This window comes from Pithys albifrons, chromosome 2 (assembly GCF_047495875.1).
Source record: "Pithys albifrons albifrons isolate INPA30051 chromosome 2, PitAlb_v1, whole genome shotgun sequence".
Taxonomy (NCBI): Eukaryota; Metazoa; Chordata; class Aves; order Passeriformes; family Thamnophilidae; genus Pithys; species Pithys albifrons.
In genome coordinates, this window is record NC_092459.1 from 51,564,632 (window position 1) to 51,586,694 (window position 22,063).

General features: G+C 40.0%; 1 protein-coding gene across 4 annotated transcripts in view; it reads left to right on the forward strand.

Annotated features, from left to right (window-relative positions):
* The first annotated feature begins 1,257 nt into the window (after nt 1-1,257).
* Nucleotides 1,258-22,063, forward strand: part of SMPDL3A (sphingomyelin phosphodiesterase acid like 3A) — a 72,403-nt gene continuing 51,597 nt past the window's right edge. For 3 of the 4 annotated variants that reach the window (XM_071548993.1, XM_071548992.1, XM_071548994.1), the window contains exons 1-7: nt 1,258-1,456; nt 2,830-3,043; nt 4,439-4,583; nt 7,418-7,514; nt 8,746-8,924; nt 10,006-10,186; nt 12,089-12,213. In XM_071548993.1, coding sequence (XP_071405094.1) covers nt 1,369-1,456; nt 2,830-3,043; nt 4,439-4,583; nt 7,418-7,514; nt 8,746-8,924; nt 10,006-10,186; nt 12,089-12,213 — 1,029 coding nt within the window. In that variant the 5' untranslated portion in view covers nt 1,258-1,368. Of the gene's footprint in view, nt 1,457-2,829; nt 3,044-4,438; nt 4,584-7,417; nt 7,515-8,745; nt 8,925-10,005; nt 10,187-12,088; nt 12,214-13,327; nt 13,832-22,063 lie in introns of those variants that run through there. The other variant, XM_071548991.1, reaches the window with a different exon arrangement.

The window sequence follows — 22,063 nt, forward strand, 5'->3', positions numbered from 1 at the left end:
CAGTGATATGGGGAGCTACAGTCTCTGTTCTGGGCTGCTTAACTGCTACAGTGAAAGTTATATTTAAGCAGAATCTTCTGCCCTGCAGTTTTATTAGCTCATTTAATCCTCAGATTCAGTACCTGATGCAGCTTTCATCTCCCTTCCCTCTATTGCCTGCGGGTGCATTTGCCACATGACTGTCATTCCCAGCCCCCACTTCTCAGAAAGCTGGGAGCAGCTGCTTTTTTTCACTGGGAAAAAGACTCGCCTCCCCAATATTGGCATTTATCTTCATCAGGAGTGTTTTGTGGGGTCATGATTTTTCTTTTTTTTTTTTTTTTTTTTTTTTTGTTAAGAAAATAAGGGGTTTATTAAATATGAGGAAAGGAATGCAGATACCTGTTGTTAGGACTTTGTTTACAAATAATCCCTGAACAGTAAAAAGTTTGTTACAGTTGCTTTTAAACAAAGGCTACTTTTCCCCACATACATCAGTTCTATATGTAATATGAAACCATGAAGCTTATTGGTAGTCTGTTGCTTTTCTAAAATATTAATGTCAAATTAAGTAAGGGAGAGAAAAGTGGAGAAGTGGTGCTGTGAAGTGTCTGTGACACTGCTCAGAGGAGTGCAAAAGTGACAGCTGCTGATTATAAAACAGCTTTGCACAGCCTTGGAAAGCAGACCCGAACAGAACAGGGTAGTGAGCATTGGGACAGCAGGCTCAGGATCCATGACACCATTCTTGTGATCTGCTCCTAAAACTGACACCAACTACTCTGCCTTTAGATGGAACAGCAATAAATGGCAGCTCTGCTACCGTCGAGCCTTGGCAGCCAAGGCTCATATCTGCAATACACCTCATCACTCCCTTAAACTACATTAAAGTTGTACTTGATAGCATATTTCATCAGCTTTTTTTGTTCTTCTTATTTTAAAGCATGTTAAGTAACCGAGATCCATTTTCACATGTATACCCGTGAGAAACCTTCCTTCGAAGAGATGTTTGAGAGTGGTGGGGGGGTGTCCTGAGCGCAGCCTTCTTTCGCGGCCGCCTGTCATCACCCGGCGCCCTGATGGGGCCCTGCCCGCGGCTCCTGCGAGCTCCGCGGCGCTGACCGGGGCGGCAGCTCCTGAAGGTCAGGGAGGGCACGGCTGGCAGAGGCGACAGAGGCCGCCCCCGCCGCCCCTCGGGAGCCGCCGCCCGGCACCGGGCGGGGGCCGCGGCCCGGGTGGCTTCTTGCCCCAAGCGCGGCGGGCGGGGCGCGGTGCTTTCCGGCGGCTCCGGGGAGGCCCGGGCTTGCACAAGCCGTGCGGGGCTCGCCCCTTTCCGGGCAGCCGCACGGGCAGAGCCGCTGGCGAGCCAGGCGCTCCCGCACGGCCGACATGGAGCTGCGGGCGGCGCTGGGGCTGGCGCTGCTCTGTGCCGCGCTGGAGGCGGCGCCGGCCGGCCCTCAGCCCCGCTCCGCCGCGGGTGAGTGGCGGGGGCAGCGGGGCCGTCTGTGGGGCCGGGGGGTGGCGGAGGGAGGCCCGGCCGGGGGCACTTGCCGGCACTGCCGGCCCGGCGGGGCCGCGCTTGCGCCTGCTTTGCCCTCTCCGGCACCGCTGCCCGCGGAGCCTGCCGCGGTATTCCCTGTGCCCAGGGCTTCGCCCGCACGTGGCAGATCAGTAAACACGGCGCTCTCAGGTGCGGGGGCTAAGCTGCGTTTGTACCCAGGTAGCCAGAGAGTGAGGTGAGGTGAGGTGAGCCCAGCCCTGCCCTGCCGTGGCGCTGCCCCGAGCCTCGCACTGCAAACACGGCTCTGCCCGGCGTGACCCCGGTGCGGCCGGACACGCTCGGAAATTGTTTCCCACGGAATTGTCACTCCATGTCACTCGCCCTTGCCTCGGACCAAACGCATTCCGGCGTTTGTTTCTCTGACTTCTCTTGGTAGGAGCCACAGTTCTACTGATTTTGAGCACTGCTGGTCTTTGCTTCCTAAAATAAAACTCTACGGGGCACAGTCGTGTGGTGCCTGCTCAGCCACAGAGTGGGCATGTGACCTTGGGAAAAATCAATTTATATCCGTTTCTGTTTCACAACCACTGCCCCGGATACATGTGTATCAAAGCCTTTACCAAGTGCTTTGAAACTGACAGAAATTACTACAATTTTACATGAAACTCGAAAGCTTATAGATTGATACAGGCTTCATTCATCTTGTTCATCATATACCTGTATATCTCAGCTCTTTTATCCATGCAGTGCTGTGCAGCCATGACTGAGAACCTGTCAGCCTGGAAAGCAGTGAATGGGTTGGGCTGACACACTGCTTTATGGTGAGAAGCCCAGTCTCTGCTCCTGTGGCTGCTGAGGAGAGCTTTGAAATTTTTGCACACATGCTGTTTCTTGTCGTTCTTTCTAGACACTCATCTTTTATAGTAGTTTCCAGATAGGGAAGATCTGGAAAAAATAATTAAAATGCAGCTCCCTCTCTTTTCAGGTGAAGTGGAGAAGTCCTATTGCCTCCTCCACTCTGCAGTTTCCAGATTGCTATTAATGAAAAACAGCTGATTTTTCAGTTCCTTCCAATCTCCATTTTATTTCTGGTGAACAGTGTAAACCCATTCCTCTGCTTCTGTTTTCAGTTTTTCTAAACAGACTATGTGAAAGACTCCTGTCAGGAATGCACAACTTGCTCACATTTATCAGACAGGCTAATCAACAATTGGTTAAATTTATTCTCCTTTTCAAGACTTTAAAGAGGAGTAGCAGTAGACAAACTGAAGCAAACTTGGCATTACTCTGTATATCCAGTTCAGATGCAAATAACGCAGTTTTCTTTAATCTTTGTTTTCTGCAAACAGGGCAGTTCTGGCATGTGTCTGATCTACATTTAGATCCAACTTATCACATTACCTCTGATCGCACCAAAGTTTGTTCTTCTTCCAAAGGAGCCAATGCCTCCAACCCAGGCCCTTTTGGAGACTTTTTGTGTGATTCTCCTTATCAACTTATTTTGTCAGCATTTGCATTCATGAAGGATTCAAAAGAGCAGGTTTCATTCATGATTTGGACAGGGTAAGTGTTCAAGTTACTCAACAGCTATAGCCAGATAGTGTGGTAATTCACAAGCTTATATTTGCACCATCAGGTCTGAGTTCAGTACCTCACAAATGCTAGTTGTCCCTTTAGTTGTCCAAATGGCTACTAAGTGGAAGACTGAGAATATAAAGCCTCAGGAAGAGACATCGATCTCTGTAATAATTGTTGAACTACTCATTGTGATATTTACCGCATGGCTATTAGTGTAAGTTAATAGAAATGGTGCAGGGAAGGTGGGAAGTGGAAAAAAGCAAGAAGAAAGGCCAGGGCAATAACTGACTGAAATGATTTATTACAAGAGGCAGTGGATTTTGTAGATCTTCAGGTCTACATCTGAAGTCTAACCTAAATCTGAAGTGCAGCCTTTCTTAGAAGATACTCTGTAACTACGGGTCTGTGGGACGTAACTAGAATGTAACTAGAATCAAGCAATGCTATAGCTTATACATTTAAAAAAAAATGTATAAAGTTACCACTCTGGTTTGTGCTTGTGTGGGTTCTAGATCAGCAGCTGGCAAGGAGAGGGTAACAGTATTGTAGATGCTGCCTCTTTCTTCAGTACTGTCACTCATAGTTTCTTGTGCTTCTCAGGAAAGTGTCTCTCATTGCAGGCCTCTGTTGAGTAAAAATGTTTACCTTTCCTGCTCCAATCTTCTGTATTAGAAAATTATCTTAATAATAATGTGTTGCCTGGGAGGCTTTGTGTTCCTTAGCAGTGGGAGTGGAATGAGAAGTGTGAAAGGGAGGCATATGAATAGTTTGGTAGTACTGTGCCCTGTTACTTTCTATGTTTTCATAAAAGATAGTATTGATGTACCCTTCTGCCACAGCAACACTCTCAATTTACCATCACATAATTTTTTATGGTATACATCAATGGATAATTTATCAGAGAGATTAGTATTTTTGAGTGTTTGTGAGAACCAGTTTGTTTATATTATGTCACTCAATTTTGCTGGGGAAGGGTGTTAAAAATACTAATATGTGAAGATAAGTAATGAATTTATTTCACTTACCTTATTGTACTTAATTTTCAACAGGATGTTATTAAAAAGGAAAAAAGAAACTTGCAATGTTGTACAGGTGATGAAAGATATCTAATCCAAGCTGCACAGTAGCACAAAATGATGGCATTAAATTATTTTAATTTCTAAGAAATTTTCCTTATGATATGAATCTTAGGATAAACATTAGTCTACTTCTTTGCTTTTTTTATATAAAGGCTTTGCAAAGCACATTTCAAGCAGTTATATGGGTTTAATTAAAAAGTAAAGTAGTGTTACATTCTAGAATGTTGATGTTTGCAGAATTTTTTTGCCTTTCCTTATGTTCCTAACAAACCCTTGTTAATAAAGCCTTTTACTTTTTCAGAGATAGCCCTCCTCATGTTCCTGTAAAAGAGCTCTCCACAAAGTTGGTCATTAGCATCATTGGCAATATGAGTTCTACAATTCGTAGTTTCTTTCCGGATCTTCAGGTATTCCCAGCCTTGGGCAATCATGACTACTGGCCACAGGTAAGAAAAGTTAGCAATTAGTTCATACATCATATTGAGTGTGTTCCTAACTCCTCAGAAATTATTCTGGAAACAGAAACCTACAATTCTTCAGTTTGCATTTAAAATTATAACTAGTTCCACTGTAGAACAGAAACAACCTCTCTTTCTTTGTGCTCTTGCCTACGGAAAGGTTGATGCCAGGTAAAATCTGTACATGGCCTGAGGTCATGGGAATTTACTGCTAATCATTGCTCCTGGCTTAGAACCACCATGTGTCAAAATAGTTAACTCACACTTATATACATCATGCATGTATATATAATAACTTAATCTAGCAGAAATTACATCCTTAATGGATCTGTGAGCCTGTGATAAGTTTCAAGGCGTTCTCAAAGGCCCACTGGAAAACTGTCTGCTGGCATCACTGGATTTATTTTTTTTTAATCAAACTATTGCAGAAATTTTGTAGTGTTCCTATATTTTTTCCACTATTATTAAAAATGTCTATTTTTTCTTATTGGACACTTAGCCAGTGAATCATCAATGTGAATATTTCTATGTGCAGCTGAGGACAGTGCTTTTTCACTTTGAGTGTACTGTGAATATTATTCTTGGCACAACTCAAAAGTAAACAGTTGCTTCATGTGTCCTTTAAAACATGGTGTGGGTTGATCTGGCAACACACAGAACTTAGAGGCAAGTGCTGCCATTGGATCTGAGGGAATCAGAAGGGATGTGGGGCAGGTCAACTAAAATATTTTGTTTGAAATGCCTCGTGGGGATTCAGTACCACCCCTTCATACCCCAAAGGCTTTTATTCCAGCAGTCTGAGTTATTCCTTAGGCCTGTCATGGTATATGTTGGAGTAGTAAGTAATTATATCATTGCCTGTGTCATTGCTGGAATCAGTGGTTTCCAAACTGAGGAGTAACAGAGGTACTGAGAGAGGGTGAAAAGGAAATGTGAGAGTTAAAAACAAGAGCTAGACATATATTGGAAATGTGAAACTAAAATTTGGAAATGTGAAACTAAACTGAAACATCAGTCTCTTGTGTTCTTACTGTTGGCTTATCATGTGCACTGATGGGGCCAGGTTGGTTTCCTGGAAAACACTAGTATTTTGATAAATAACCCCTTAACTGAGGTCTCAGTCAGTGTTTTGTTTTCATTTTGTTTTGTTTTAAAAATGTCTAAACAGAGAATAGTTGTCATTCAGTAGTCTCCTTTGATATAGAAAAAAACCCCCTAGATGCAATAATCTCGTAGACAAAGAATGTAGGGACTTTTTTAACAACTGTGAATTTTATTTGTGAATTTAAATCTGAAGATTGAAGAAAAAGATTCTCAGGAGGGGCAGATGGGCAGCAAATAGGACTTTGAAGCAAGCTGATGATTGGAATAACTGGTGATTGTTGTCGTTTTCTCTGCACAAAGCCACACAGGAGTGTTGGTGTGATACTTTGCTTTGAAGTGGCATGCTTCACCAATGTGCAGAACGGGCAAGCTTTTCACTTACTGCTTGAAAGTGATCATGGGATCAGAATACCCCACTATGGGGTAATTTGAACTTGTTTGATTTTTTTTTAATGTTTGTTTTTTGCAGTTTATGACATTTCAGGTTTTCATATGAACCTGATTAGCAAATGTCCTGTAGGCTGGAAGTCATGTGGAACAAGCCACATGCAGTGGGCTGTTCCAAAGCAAGTGTGAAAGCTGCACGCTTACCACGCACCAAAGAATTTCATTACTCTCCATTGTGTTCTGACTTGTCTTAACAACTGAACAGTCTTGGGTGATTTTTCTTGCAGAATATGTCAAAAACACTACTCAGGGTAATCAAGCATTGGGATAACTTTCAGACTGTATACTGTGACCTTGATCTTTCTGCATAGTCTTATTTCACACCCTTGCCCCTGCTTAAAACAAATTCCCAAACTACTGTCTAGCAGATCACAGAACACTGGCTTGCCTGGGTCCAAACCACCTTTAGTCCATAACATGTCTCTTATCTGAGATCTGGTTTTGCTGTGTCTTTTAGTGATTGTTAGCTCTGGCTCAAAGCTGTCCTAACAACTGATGTCTGTGCACAGCAAGCAACAAGTGTCTAAACAGACCTCTAATTGCACTGCTCCTAGACAGAGACTTACTGCCTAAGCCTCTAACAACATAGGTTTAGTTTCAAAGATCTTGGAAAGGTCAAATTTTATGTTTAAGAAAACATGCACTGCAATGCTGTTCCTATTTTCAACGCTTGTTTGGCCAGGTTGGTATTAGGGTTAGATCAGAGCATGATTTTAACAGGCCGAAACATTGACACAACTTTTACATTTTAAATGCTTTGTTACTAGAACTACAGGGCTTCATGGTAACGTTTGCCAATTTCACCTAAATGTTTCTGAGGGTCATAGTGGAGTTTGGGGAGCTGCTATGCACCACAGGTTGCTTGGAAAAAATTATCTTCTATAAAAGAAGTTTACATTCAAGCTTGTCATCCAAGAGACTTTATTTTTAGACTTTGACTTGTCAGCTGATATATTTATTAATTTTGTAGAATGTATGGTTTTCCATACTGCTGTATTCCTAAGGCTTGACATATTTCTGGCGTTAGTTAATTAACGCATTTACAAGGCCATGAGGTCAGTTCTGACTAAGATTAGGCATTTGAAGCTGATCAGCAATACTGGATGTTCAAAAGTTGTTTTTGTTTTTTTTTTTCCCTTTCTTGAATTCCTTCTGGTGATGACTGGATATACTTACATGTTATCCAAGAGGCCAGGTAGGATAATTTAGTGATTTTTTTTTTGTCTGTGTATCTGAATGCTAAGACTTAGGTGAGTTCTCCTCTCTCATAGGATCAGCTTCCTGTAACTACCAGTGAAGTTTACAATGCTGTAGCAGATTTCTGGAAACCTTGGCTAAATGATGAAGCAATCAATACTTTCAGAAAAGGTAAAGTATGACAGTAATGCATTGTGGGGCTAAGTCTCAGGGAATTAATGTTTCTCTGGATTTGTCCTGTTTGGTTAGATAAGTCTCATAGGGTGAATCAGAACAATGGATTATTTGTAATGCTCCTCCTGGAAGACGTTACTTATCTTTTTGGATAGCAATGCCTGTATTCAGGGTGCATCTGTTCCTTTCTGGTGCAGTAATTATCACTTCTTGTACACACGTACAGTGTTACTGACTTTGTAACAATGTACAATTACCTTTCTGCCATTAATACCTCTTAATACTTTTTAGATGATGACACATGGATGCACAAGAAAACTCAATTTTGGTTGTAAAAGACTGTTAAAATGTTTTTTTCTGTTTTAATGCTATATGTATTTCAGAGCATATTGAATACGTACATTTTTGTTCAGGTTATGATAGCACATAGTTATGGTGATTATACTGTTAATGTTTGTGTCCATATAACTAACTGGGAGAATACTGATATCCTAATCAGGATTTTTCTTTTTAGCAAAGGACTGAAAAGTTCAACCCAGTTTCCAACCCACTCAAATGTTACGGATTTGGAAATTTAGTTTGTGTTTTTGTGTCCTGAATGAGATTAAACTTTGGATAAGAATGGAAGCAGAAACTTTAAGAAACTCAAAGGGATAGACAATAACTTAAAGGATATTGTTATACTTCTGTTGCTGTGGCTCCACTTAACTATGAAGTTACACCCATTGAAGAAGCATGCCATGGAGAGTTTTGGGAGCTAGGACTGAAAACTGTGATCTTTACTTTTCACTGTATTACCAATCTGAAGTTAAAATACTTCCAAAGCACAAGGCTACTAAACTCAACAGTTCTTCTTGAGGGAGTCTTTATGTTTACAGCATTTCAAGAAATGTGGGCCTTTTAACAACTGTTGTACCTCAGTGTGGAAGAAACGTTACAGGGCATTTGTTGCATGTCAGTTGGATAATTGCATCTGAATACTGTCAAATAAACACAAAGACAATTACAGGCAAGAATTCATAAATAATTCAGTGTAAATTTCTACTAAAATGTGGCTGAAAACTTTGTTAAGATGTTTTGTTGTGCTAAAGTGATGTGTGGCTTGAATAAGCATGCATAGTCTACTAGACAGAGTAAGCTTGGGTATTTTGTCAGTGGTGTACTTTAGTTGTAAAGTTGTGCCTTGAAACCTTTTGTTTGTCATAGGATGTTGGTCTTCTTTTCACAGGTGGCTTCTATACACAGCTGTTTGAATCTGGTGATAGCTCTCAACCACTCAGGATAATCAGTCTGAACACGAATTTATATTACAGCCCCAACAGTGTAACTGTGAATATCACTGACCCAGCCGACCAGTTTGCCTGGCTGGAGGGAATACTTGAAACCTCTTCAGAAAAGAAGGAAAAGGTAGGGGCCATAAACAGAACCCATCATTTTTTGTTTCAACTTTGAAAGAAAAAGAAGTAGAAATAATTAAACATTGTTCTCGAACAATATTAATGCTGTGAAGGATACTACAATATAAAAAATTATTTTTTAATAATTCTTCTTTGAATATGCACATCACGCTGCAGAATTAATATTTGAAGTTTCTCAACTTATACAGTAGAATACATTTTCTTTCCTACTATGTAAAATACTGCAAAAGCTAGTTTCTGACCTTTTTTACCCATAGCCTTTAATTTTAAAATATACACCCTTGTCCTAAGACAAAAGCTAGCATAATTCACTTACACTTTAATATAATTAGAAGTATCAAAAATGCAATTGCTATGATTTGAGTGTTATAATAAATTGTCTTATAATACTTAGGTTTTGAAGTGAGGTTATAAATTCTTGTCTCCTGATTGATTGATTGATTGATTGGTTGGTTGGTGCAGGGTTTAGATCCTCATCTGAGCAGAAGATGTGTTTAATTTGCAACGTGTTTACATTTTGCTACAGTGTTGTAATTTAAAAAACCTTATCATATGGCTAGGAGAAAGGAGAGCTTTCCCTTTCTCATGAAACTCTGCAGCTTATTAGCTGGTGTGTGCAGTTGGCACTAAGTCTCTATTTCATTTAGGGGTGTTTCAGCCATTTTTTCTGCGTTTCTCGTGACTCTCTGACCATGCAGACTCTGTAAAACTTGAACATAAGTTTTTCCTTCTGCCCCCTTGTGATGCCAAATTATGTCTTACCCTAGTAACTTCTTTTTTTTTTTTTTTAATTTGAGGTAATTGATAACATTTTCTTTAGGCCTAAATCACACATAGATTTATTGGAACATTTTTTTCTCCAATAATATACTTAATTGATATTAGAAATTTAAACTTTCTGACTGTTTGTATTTTATAATAAAAAGAAACCTGTAATGATTTACATTTTTTGGAACGTTATTTCTGAGATAACATTATTATGAAACTATGCTAACCGTTTTTAGATTACAGCTAAAAGTATGAGTTTCAAATGAAGGTGCTAATTGTGCTTTCTGTATTTCATTCCTTAGGTATATATAATAGGTCATGTACCCATAGGATACTTGCCATATGCAAGGAATACTACAGCAATAAGGGAGTACTACAATGAGAGACTGGTGAAGATTTTTCGCAAATACAGTAGTGTCATTGTGGGCCAGTTTTTTGGACACACACATAGAGATAGTATCATGGTCCTCCTGGATGAAGAAGGTAATGATGCTTGCTGACTCCTGAATATTTGTCTTCCTGATTGAAAGCAAATTAATACTTTCTTCCATGTTTTTATTAGTCAGCCTCTTTTACAAACAATTGAAAAAGGAAATTGGGAAATACTGCTATTTGTCTGCAAGAGTTCAAGTCTCACACAATCTCATTTCTTTTTCAAAGAGAACTTTGCAGGGCAAATTGTCTTTTTTATTGAAGTCAGAAGAGTCTCCTCAAGCTTCCTAATTTTTTCTTTTTTAATGAATGCTTATGCCTAGACAAGAATTTCTAGTCTTTCCTCTCCACTCTCTCAGTGACACAGGCAAATTATAGTAGCCAGTTACTATTGTGTAACGTGTCAAAGGGAATGTTCTCAGGCCAGCTAGACATGCTCTATGTTCTTGTGTTTCCTGCATCATTACTGTGCCTTTCTGCTGAGTTCCCTGCTGCTTCAAAGTTAATTAAGATAAGGGTAAGCAGGAGGCAGGGGAAAGAAAGTCTCTGCCTGTTGCATCTCTTAGATCAGCTAATTTCCCTTCAAGAAAATCACCCATGTTGAAATTTTTGTTTATTGCTTTGAAATCCCTTAGTTTTGAAGCATTGGCATGGCCATATGGAGCACTCTAACATCTCTACCAAACTGTGTCTGTAGCATAGAACAGTGAGAGGTCCATTGCTTTGCTTTATAAAAAATGCCCACATGTTAATTGGCTAGTCATCTATTTTTTTTAATAAACTCTTAAGAGCAATGCCCAAAATGCTTACTGGGTTAATGCTGTCCCATATTTTTACCTTTTTATGTGGTGTTATCATGGAGTTAATCTCTAGGAAAAAAGAATCCAGACTAATGAAGGAACTGGCTCTTCATAGTTTTCTAAAATGCTATTTAAGGCAGTCTTATACCTACTTTTTTCTTTGTTCCTTGTCCCATTTGTGCATTAAATCATCATCTCTACTGCAAATTTCACTAGGGACAGGCTGATCTTGGTGCTTGTTATTACAATTCACATGTGCAACTGCTTCTAAATTATTTTAGTAATTTTGTATCTTTTTACAAAATTTAAACAGTAAAGTTGCATGTAGCTAAATACATATTGTGTTTAGCTGTACAGTTTTAGACTGTCTTCTATTCATGACATTTTCCTCTTGACAAAATTCCAGAGAATTCAAGATAATTGCAATATTGCAGCCAACATCAGTGTAACGAGATAGGGCCCCTTTTTATCTTCTCCAGAACTTGCTGATTTCCAAGCTTTCAAAGCTTATGATCATATGTGGAGCATGACCTTGTGATTCTACTGCTGTGACATTGTCAGAGAAGGGAATAGTTAGAGTTTCTTTCTTCTTCCACAGAGAATCTCTCAATGTACTTACCTGCATATTCTGTCTCATTTAAACCCACTTAAATCCTCACATCTCAGTTTCTGTAAAGATTGGTATTCACCTACTAGGTGCTGATCTAGTCTAGCTGAGTGAAGTCAGGGTCAGGTGATGAGACTCTGGTGATTGTAATAATATCATAAACACATAAAGCAATATGTCAAATACAGTATGGAAAGCATCAAGTAAATGTTATGAATATGTCTTCACTAGAAACATGCAAAATGAAGAGACTTTGCATATAAGCAAGACTATTTTGCAAAGGTAGTTGAATTGGTTGGAAAGCCTCTAGTATAGACAAACTTAAGTGGTACACACTGGAGCGGGAACTTTGGTATTTCACACAGGGTTTGGTCTATCTGTTAGAAGTATGGATGGAGTTCACAGTGATATAACTTATCTGGGTGAAAAAATGGTAATGTCTTTAAGCCAGTCACTCTTGTTCTTGCTGTGTTTGTTCTCTACAAAAACATCTCTTTGAAAAAGTGATTGAAATGAAGCTGTCTCCTCACCTTCCCTTTTCCGCAGAAAAGCCAGTCAATTCCTTATTTGTGGCACCTGCTGTAACCCCAGTGAAGAATGTATGGCAAATGGAGTCCAATAACCCTGGTGTCAGATTATATCAGTATGATTTTCTTGATTATAGCTTGCTGGTAAGTAAATATTTTGAAGCATTGTTTAAGACTTTAAGTATAGTGTCATTAAAAATTACAGTGATATGTAGTATCATGGCTATCAGTGGAACTTTGGTGCTTGCTCTTAGTTTTTATCCCTGGATAAAGGAAAGGAAATCTGAAAGAGAATTTGGTTGGTCTTCCTGTGCCTGATGGACTACCCAGTGCATTCTGTTCTCTATGGGATATTCTTGTGACATAGAATCAAAGACAGTCAGAATTTTTCTAGGCAAAGTCCTAAAACTATTTGCAGGAAGTGCTGCAAGCGTGAAAGAGGTTCACCCAAAATCCTGGGCTTGTTTGCTGGAGATAGCCTGAGCTTTGGGATGCACTCCATGAAGTGCTTCTAAAGGGTGTAGAAAGGCTGATGAAGGAAAGCACTTTTAACCATATGATGTCTTTCGTAATCATGCATCTTTCTATACAGGGTTTGTACTCTTTATAGGAAATTACAAATTTAGAAGGAAAAAAGTGAAATCCTTTTAATATGTAGTCTCATAATTTTTGGAGATGAAGTGAATCCTGTATAATTACTCTGGCTCTGAATGACTTGGACTTTCTCTCTGTAATTCAGGAAAAAATATTGACTTCACTGAGTTCAGTGACAAGGCACCCTGCAGCTTGACTGGGACTGGTGTTTCTCTCTGGAGACCTATGCTAATACAGGCTGCTGCTTTCTTGTGCAGATTTCACTCCTGCATCACATCTCTGTCTTTCCGTTCAATTCTCCTTGGGCCATTCTTTTTCTGTCCATTCTGCCCCTAAGACTTCTGTTTCTCACCCTTTTGCCCCACTCCTAAGGCAGACACGACCGTAGTGGAGCTTGGACAGGAAGGACTTCTAACATGGCTATTGCTGCCTTTAGTGGCTTCGTTTTCTTCTCTTCCCCATCCCCCCACCATTACCACACTGCAAGTACCAGCTTTGGGTGTAAGCCCGGCTCTTGGGGTGGGACATGACCTTCTAGTCATTTGTGAATAATGAGGAGTGACAGCTTCCTAATCAATATATCACTCCAGAGACTTAATGAAGCAGGGAAGAAAGCAATACAGCCGTGACTATTTTTTTCTTTCTTTTTTTTTTTAAACTGTAGGATCTTTGGCAGTTTTACTTGGACCTCAGAGACGCCAATGAAAAAAATGAATCAAACTGGAAATTAGAATACATTCTGACTAAAACTTATGGTATTGAAGACTTGAAGCCAGAAAGCCTATATGAAATGGCCAAACAGTTGTCTCTGCCACACAGCACACTGTTTAAGCAGTATTACAGTAACTTCATTGTGAGTTATGACAAAACCATTGTCTGTGAAAAGGGGTGCAAGACCTGCCAAATATGTGCAATTAAATATTTAGATTACTCCTCATACACAGATTGTATCCAGCGGGAGGCAACGGGGAGATGAAATCTCCAAGCAGTTAACGCAGATAGTGACTTTCGCCTGTGATTTAAAGAACGTGATTGTTCTTTTGCTCAAGCACTGACATGCTGACAGGGAGCACTCTAAATTTCGGTGGAGCAATAAATCTCCCTAGGTCTTTCTTCTTGCAAACTTGTTTTCCTTTATCATCTAAATAAAAGCTTACTGACTATGTAATTGTGGCCAAATACTTTGCTGTTGTTTCGAGTGTCCTGTACGCTCTGTAATAGTGATCCCAGTAAATGGGAACAGAAGTTACTCACTCAGTTCTTTGTAAATCCAAGTCTTATTTCTCAGGGTGCATAAACATAGGCAATGCCATTTCAGGCATGGGATTTTTATGGGGGCATGTTCCAACCATCTGCTGACACAATTTGCAAACTGAAGTCAGCAAACCCCACTTGAGTGCAGTTACGTTGTTGATGCGATGCCAGTATTAGGTATCTCCTTGTGTCAAGTTTTCCTTCTTAACTCATCAAACCCACCTGTGCTTAGGGGCATTTTCGAATGATGGCATAAAAATTACTTAATAAAACAAAACCCTCCATCCTGTAAATGCTTAATCTAACCTTTTCAGAATGTGTGTGTTTGTCCAGCACAGAGTCCTTTTTCTTATATAGAACTATGTACATTGATACTGCTATCAAGAAGTCTCCTGATGTGAGATTTTGCAGCAAACCACAAACCAGGTTTAAATTGAACAACATAAGTAATTGGACATAGCATATACATTCTCTGTGTGGCACAGGGTAAACATACACTTACAGTGTTTCTTAGGTTTCTTTTTTCACAGAACAGTCTAGTACTTAATATGAATACTATCACATGTACAAATGTACAATTGCAGAGACTGCCTCTTCCTTTTCTTGTGGTTAAATACATGCACAAGATGATGCTGTTAAGACCGTTCTTTATCTGATGTGTGTAGCAGCAAGAAGAACCTTTACCAATTTTTCTGTCACATCAAGAGCTACACTTTTGGAGGCTTTGGTCAGTATAATACAACATAGACTCTACTCTAGATAGTATTATCCCTGAGTAACTGGAGCTCATAAGTGGTTATGAGACAAATCCAATACTTGTTTAAAAAATAAGATTAAAGCCTTTTCTGTAGCCATTGGGTTTGTTTCCACCTCAGCTTGAAATATTTAGAAGAAAATTTTCAGTTAAATTTCCTGAGTCTGTAGCATGCACAACTGTACATGCAGATAACTCAGATTTGTCATACATCAATCATTCACTGAGAAAATAGTTGGTTTGTTAAATTTGCATTCAGAAACAAATCCTCTAGTGACACTAATATTTAGAAATGCCATTAATAATGCATGGTAAGCAGTCCTGTATTTTAAATTCAGTTCTTGGAGAAGGTATGGTGAGCATGTAAACTCTTTAGAGCTGTCTGTCCTGGCTGTTCTCAAATGCATCTGAATATGTAAATAACCTGAATTAACATGGGTACTGTACAGACAATGACTATGAGGAAGTGCCACATAGTTTCAGCACTGAAAGCTGATGATTCCCTCTGCAGTTGGATGTGTTCCTTGGTTGTGTATCTCATGGGTGTGTTTGTTAAAAAATACCTGTTACCAGTATCAGTTTTCCAAGGGCAAGCAAGCAGAGTTGTGGTTGGATAGCATAAGGGCACTTGGAGCCGATAGGATAGCTGAGCTTCCTCCAATTTGCCAGATGGGTTTTGTTCAGTCTTGAGCTTTGAACCAACTGTCTCTTTTCTCATACTGGTTTGTTTCTGTGAGTTCTGTGGCTTCTGTTTAAGCTTAACACCTACAAGACATCCTGGAAACACTATAAAAATTATCAAGTTGTATTTTTCCATTACATACTTTTTTATTGCTGAAATTTAGGGAGAGCTAGACTGTGTTGGTGATTTAGTAGCTATAGAATTCTATGCTGCTGGTGGATGGGGTGTTGGGCATCTTGCTTACTAGATTGCCTTTTTTTTTTTTTGTGTGTGTGTGTGTGTGTGTGTGTGTGTGTGTGTGTGTGTGTGTTTGTGTGTCAGTAGATCTTATTCGGTGAATGTGAACAAATAAATGCCTGCAAATGTCTAAATAGCAAGCTATGATTCAGGCATACTTTTTTTTTTAAAAACTAGACATCAATTAAAGCCAAAAGTTGGATGGCACCAGCCAAGGTGTTTTTTTGTTTTTAGTCAGAGGGATATTTCCACCAGGGTTACATTTAGCCAGGGTATATCCTCCAAGATACATCCTGTTATGCAGGCTAGCATTCTGTGCTTCCCTTATATGTAACCATAGCCATGCAAGTGCAAGCATAACTGGCCAAGAAAGATCCAGGAATATGTTTGACTGCATTATCTTGTAACTTGGACATAAATCAAGGAGAGAGCTTCCAGAAATGTTGGCCTTTAAAATACATGAGATAAATTACATGAACAGCTTAGATACCCAGGCACCATGCCTTGGTACAAGGAGAGATAGAGGGATACTACGGTGCTTTTATTTTGGTTTCCTACTTTATTCCTTCATGGATCTAGGAATATTCTATAGAAAAAGTTTTTCTATCCTTACAGCAGCTTTTTTAAGGAGCTATAGGAAACGCAAAAGAGGCATAACCTGGTAAAGTAGCTGACTGCTGTAGACACCATTCCCATTTCACTTTTCAGAGGATATCTTATGGCCCCATCTTGAATGAAGGATTAGGGGAAATATTTGTGAAGCCAAATTTTACGGAAGGTTAAATTACACCCCCTAGTGGAGTAAAAAAGCTTTTCATTTACTTACAGTTAAACTAGAGGCTTATAAACAAGGAGAGCAATTTTTCAAATATTTTGGGATTTAACTTGTAGCTTTTGAAAGTAAGCAGTTTTTGAAGGAAGCACTGCTACTTCTTTGCAGCTGTTACTGCCATGTTGCACACTTTCTGTGAGTATTAAGTGGTTGCTGGCTTCCATGACACTTGATGGATTCTGAACCCTGTGGTAGGTACAGGTCTCAGCCCACATCGAGGGGAGAAATGCATCCTATAGAAGGTATCCTCAGAGTTCAGGAATGCAACAAAATGCAAAGATACATCCCCAAGCAGTCTGGTTTCTCCTTCCAGTTAGTTTCTGTGCTTTAATTCTCTGCTGGAGTTAACTGTCTATGTCTACATAGACAGTCCTGCAGCATAATAGGAGTGCCTTCTTTAACAGAAGAGTAGGTGCTGAGGAGCTGATGTGACTGCTGTGCATTTCAGTAGCAGTTGAAGAAGTTAGATAAACCTTTGAAATGCAGCTACTAACTGCAGTTACATCTAAAAGAACACTCTCCAAGAGCATTCTGGAACATGAATAAAAGCATAGTGATCAGCAAACTGTTCAAAAGTGTGCTTCAGATCCAAACCAAAGAGAAGGTTCACCCAGAGGCACATGTTAATTGCTTTATCCTGGGGCACTCATTAGTGTCTGGATGTGATCTCACAATTTCTATTGTTTTTCACTTGCCAGCCTGAAGAAACTGAAATGACTGGAGGAAATTGGCAGTAGCATATTGTTTGTAAAACTGGTGAGCTTAAATTGTCTAAAACAAGGGAGGTAACTAAGTACTCGTGGTGAAATGGGCAAATGATGAGCACATAGCATCTCCAAGGATAAGTATCTAGTTTAACACTGTATCTAAATTTCTTCTGCGGAAATCTCAACAAGATGAGTTGTTATATCAGTTTGAGAATAAAACAAACCTCTTGGAAGTCCCTCTCATGCCCAGTCAAGAGGAACTATGGATATGTCAATGAAGAAAGTAACTGCAACTGTCTAAACAAGATTAATTGCTTTCCTTCCTTATTGTCCAAAAACTGAAGACTAGCTTCTATCTGCTTACCACTACAACTTTCAACAAGAAAATACTGCTTTAGGTAATTCACTTGTCGTCTGTCAGCCCTAGATTTTGTGTTCTGCTGGAGGAATGTCCTAACTAGGAATTCTACCAGTTTCTTTATTTCCTGGTTTGCAAAGAATTCTAATGTAAAATGAGTCTTGCTTTCATACTATGTATGGAATATCACAACTGTAGGAAGTCAAAACACACAGAGAAAAAATAACCAAAAAATGTTAAACGTTCTATGTATGCTTAATTAGTGTCTGATGGTTGAGGGAACAGCAAAGGCACTGTACTGAACACTGCTAGTATGCTGCTGATCACTGGATATCAATTCCTGCCAAATTAGGTATCAGGAGGGTGGTCACATGTAGAAGGGAACATGCAGTAGGTGGATGACTGAAAATATAACAAGGGAATCACTTAAAAATGTTGAAAGCAAAACTACTGGAAATGTGAAACCCAGGATTTAGAGAAGCAGTGAAAAGAGCACTGATGTGCTTACAGATATGGCCAAATTGCAGCTTTTCAAGTGCAACTTACATTGCCTTCAGTAGTAGAGCGGTATTTAAGGACTGTCTAGAAAATTCCTTCTGTTATTTGAAATTTTTTAATTTTATCTGAATTTGTCTACTTTTATTTGAATCTACCTGTCAAATATGTTGCAGATAATTACTGAAATATTCTTCCATCATGCCTTCCAGCTTGCACTGGGTAAGAAAGTTGGACACTGTTCTCATACGCTATAAACTCTTCGTTGAATTTCAAAGCAATCACTCAGACATAAGCAATAATTGAGCTGGAGAACTTGCAAATGTGAGCTGGGCAGAAAAAGTTTTTCCCATCCTGAAAAGCATCCTGATATTTCAGTATTCCTCACTGGAATAAAACTAAGACCTCGATGAGGCTTTAGACAGGGAGATACGCACAGTGGGGGTGTGCACCCGACATTGTCTCCTTCCCCCTCAAGCATTTGTGATGCATCTGTTGTGGTGTGGACTATGCTTTCTCCCTCTAACCTGGAACGAACAACTTTCTAAATTAAAATTTTCATTGGAACTGTTATGTTTATATAAAAAATCTGATAGTGACACAACATTATCCACTGAAACTGTTAAGCAATTCTCAGAACTTCTCCTGCATGCTCTAAGTTTGACACCTTGCCTGTTCAACACAGTACAAGCCAATGGACACAGTGCAGCAGTTTTTTTAGTCCTATATAGTCATAAGATTTTAGATAGTTTGTCTGGACCAGACGATCTGATGGTAAAAACTGATTTTGGAGCACTGAAGTTAGTGAAGTGATGTATTAATAAAGTATTGAATAATCCTACTTGAGATTAGGGAATGGATTTTCAAATATACCTGAAAAGTATTTCTGTGTGACATAATGCAGTCCTGCCTGGAAATGAACATGCAGACTCAGGTAGCAGTAACAGAGTATCTGTATCAGTATACTACTTTTCCTGGAATAATTGCTTGGGTAGCACAGAGTGATATGATAACACAGCTATCCTGCTTTCCCTTTCATGTTACACTGGATGTTTGCCTGTATAACATTGATTTATGACATGAAAAGACATACCAACGCACAAACATACAAACCCAAGTGAATTGTGCTCCCAGGTGTTCTGGTTTGATGTTGACTCTGTGTTTCTAGGAAGATGGGGCACTCTGCCTCTTGGAGATTTTGGAGTTTACAAGACAATTTAGGCATGCCTGAGGATGCTAATGAATAACAGTTTCTCTATGATCTTGTACAATCGTTGAAGCCCAAATCTCCAGTATTGTCTATCAGAATCTTCCTTCAAGTGGGGATGGTGATAAAAGCCTATGATTGTGTCACTCAAAATACATGCAGAAATACTGTTCTTCCAGATGGGTAGAGTGCCTTAGAACTTTGGCGTGTTGCTCTGGCCTTTTCATGCTATAAAAAGTGGGAAGCATCCATTTTTAGACAATTTGAAAAACATTCCCTGGCCAACTTCTCATTCCTATTTATTTGGATGTTTCAGGCAGAACTTGTCTGATATATTAGAACATTTTACACCTATGAAAACTGCCATCTGTCACAGAGCATTTTTTAAGCCAGCTGAAACTTGAGAGTTTGGTAAATATCATGCTAAAAGCTTCTGAGGTTTTTGCAGCTGATTGCAACGAAGCGTGCATTGTTACATAGCCTTAACTGAGTCACTGCAAAGAGCATTTAACTTAGTCTTTCACAGGAGGGTCGGTATTTTGTGTTGGCTACTTTTTTTAAACTTTTTTTAAACTAATTGAAAGTATTTATATAAAGCTTGAAATTCTAGACAGGCACAGGATTTTGCTCCGAATAATTGTCAGCATACAATGGAGGACTTTTCTATAGTATTTTTTTTTATTTCTCCCCTCCTCCAATCCCCGGTCCAAAGTAAATTTCTGCTAAGCAGTGTCAAAAAACCATAGCAACTATCTTGTGACAGAGCTGAGGAGGTTTTGTTCTGCAGAGGACCCATTAATCACTTACATTGCCCCCAGCCCACAGTCTCATGCAATGTGATGCTGGGAATTTTTGGCTGAAAATGGTTGCTAAATATTTGTATGGGTGAAGTACTCCCCTCAGAGTGACCCATGGGAGGAAGTAGAGTGTATTACTTGTACTATGTGAGGCTTTATGGATGGATGGAGGGATTCCTGTTGTCAGGAGACAGGACTTTTCAGTCTGGGCAGAGAAGGAGGAGCAGGAGCAGGGAGTCTTCTGGGGAAATGGGTCAGAGGCAGGCTGGTGGGGCAGGGAAGGAGGAGCAGAAACATTCAGTGGGCTCCTCAGGGCATAGGTCCGGTGGTTCTCCATCGGATGGGTGCTGGTGCTGGAGTTGGAGGCTCGCTGGCTGCTCAGCAAGTGCCACTGCTCATGGCAGTAATGCGAGATCCCTTCTTGCAGCAGCCAGCAGGGCAGCCACCACCTCTGCTTAGCCTGACTCTCAACTCGGGAGTTTAGTCACCCCTTTAAGGCCCCATGGTTTCCCCTGTCATAGAATCATAGAATGGTTTAGCTGAAAGGCTCCTTAAAGATCATTTTGTTCCAACCCCCCTGCCATGGGCAGGGACAGCTTTCACTAGATCAGGTTGCTCAAAGCCCCATCCAACCTGGCCTTGAACACTGCCAGCAATGGGGCATCCACAGCTTCTCTGGGCAGTGGTCTCTGTCACCCAATCGTATTTCCTCTTTTATTTAATTGCTAAATGTCAGATAGTATTGTTGGGTTTTTTTGCATAATATCAATTTAAGTTTTCAGTGGAGTCTGTCCTTCAGAATATGCCAGCAATTAAGGTTTGATGCATTAAAACAGTTAAAAATTCCCTCTTACTGCATTTACTTGCTTCCTTAGTTCCTAAGACCTTCTGGCTGCAGCTGAAATCCATCCCACTGGAGTTTCTATTCTTCAATATATTAGCTGCACTGACACAAACAGTATCACAGGGCCTCAAATGACTTTGGGAACTTTGAATCCAGAAAGTCAGTAATTGGGAAGTCTGAAAGTGTCTCTTCCTGTATCCCAGCTGTCCATATTTACTCCTCATGCACAAACAACCTTACAACCTTAATCATATTTGCTACTTTCATAAAATTATACAGAAATGTATTTGCTGTGTAAGCAGCTGAATAGAGGTAAAAGTGGTTGTTTGTGCATGGAAAAGGAATGGCCCTCAGATGCCCCCATCTTCTGGAGTGATTTTGGATGGAAAATAGGATCCCGTCTTGATAATGATTTATGTGAAAACATGTCAGTGCTTCTCAATGCCTCTGAGAGGATGTTTTCCCACAGAAATTTGCATATCTGCCTTAGTGCTCTCTTCACATCTTTTCTCCAGGCCATGTTTTGCCACCACTTCTTTTCATGGAACAAAGATAGTATTAACAGTTGGGGCGTCATGGTGTGCCATTTCCTTGCAGATATGTTGATTCCCTTTAGAAGCCTCTAGCTGCATTCAGGGTCTCTTTGCTTTGCTTTCCCTCCCTAAGGAGAGCTAAGGCCATTTGACAGAGACCTACCCCCTTGCCTCTGAGCAGGAGTAAGTCATATCATGACCAGGGGAGGTGAAAATCTATTTCTTCAGCTGCAGTTGCACAGCTGTTATTATACTGTTGATAAACAAAATCTCACAATAGGTTTCTTTTTGGCTCTGTCTCTGATACCCTTTTTCTTAGGTTTGTTTTCAGGTGATAAATATTTCTTAACCCTTTCTGTGTAGCTGGGGTAACAGACCACTGTCCTATGCTTAAATTGGAAAGGGTTTACACTGTGTAGTGTACTGCATGTTCAGCTTGAAAAATAATCTCCTCACATTTCCTTTGTCTAGGTATAAGGTCCACCTCAGCTTATGCCAGTGTAAGGAGTGTTCAGTCTCTTTTTAGAAATTCAACTTTGGGAATTTTGGTGTGCTTACATATATGAGCAATGAGAGTGTAATCTTGAAGACAGTTCCTGGAAAACAAAGTAAGGTGTGGTGAAAAAACGTGACTTAATCAGTGTTAGTTGGTTAGGCTGACACCTAGGTTGGCAAGCTTAGAATCTGATGCAACTCCAGT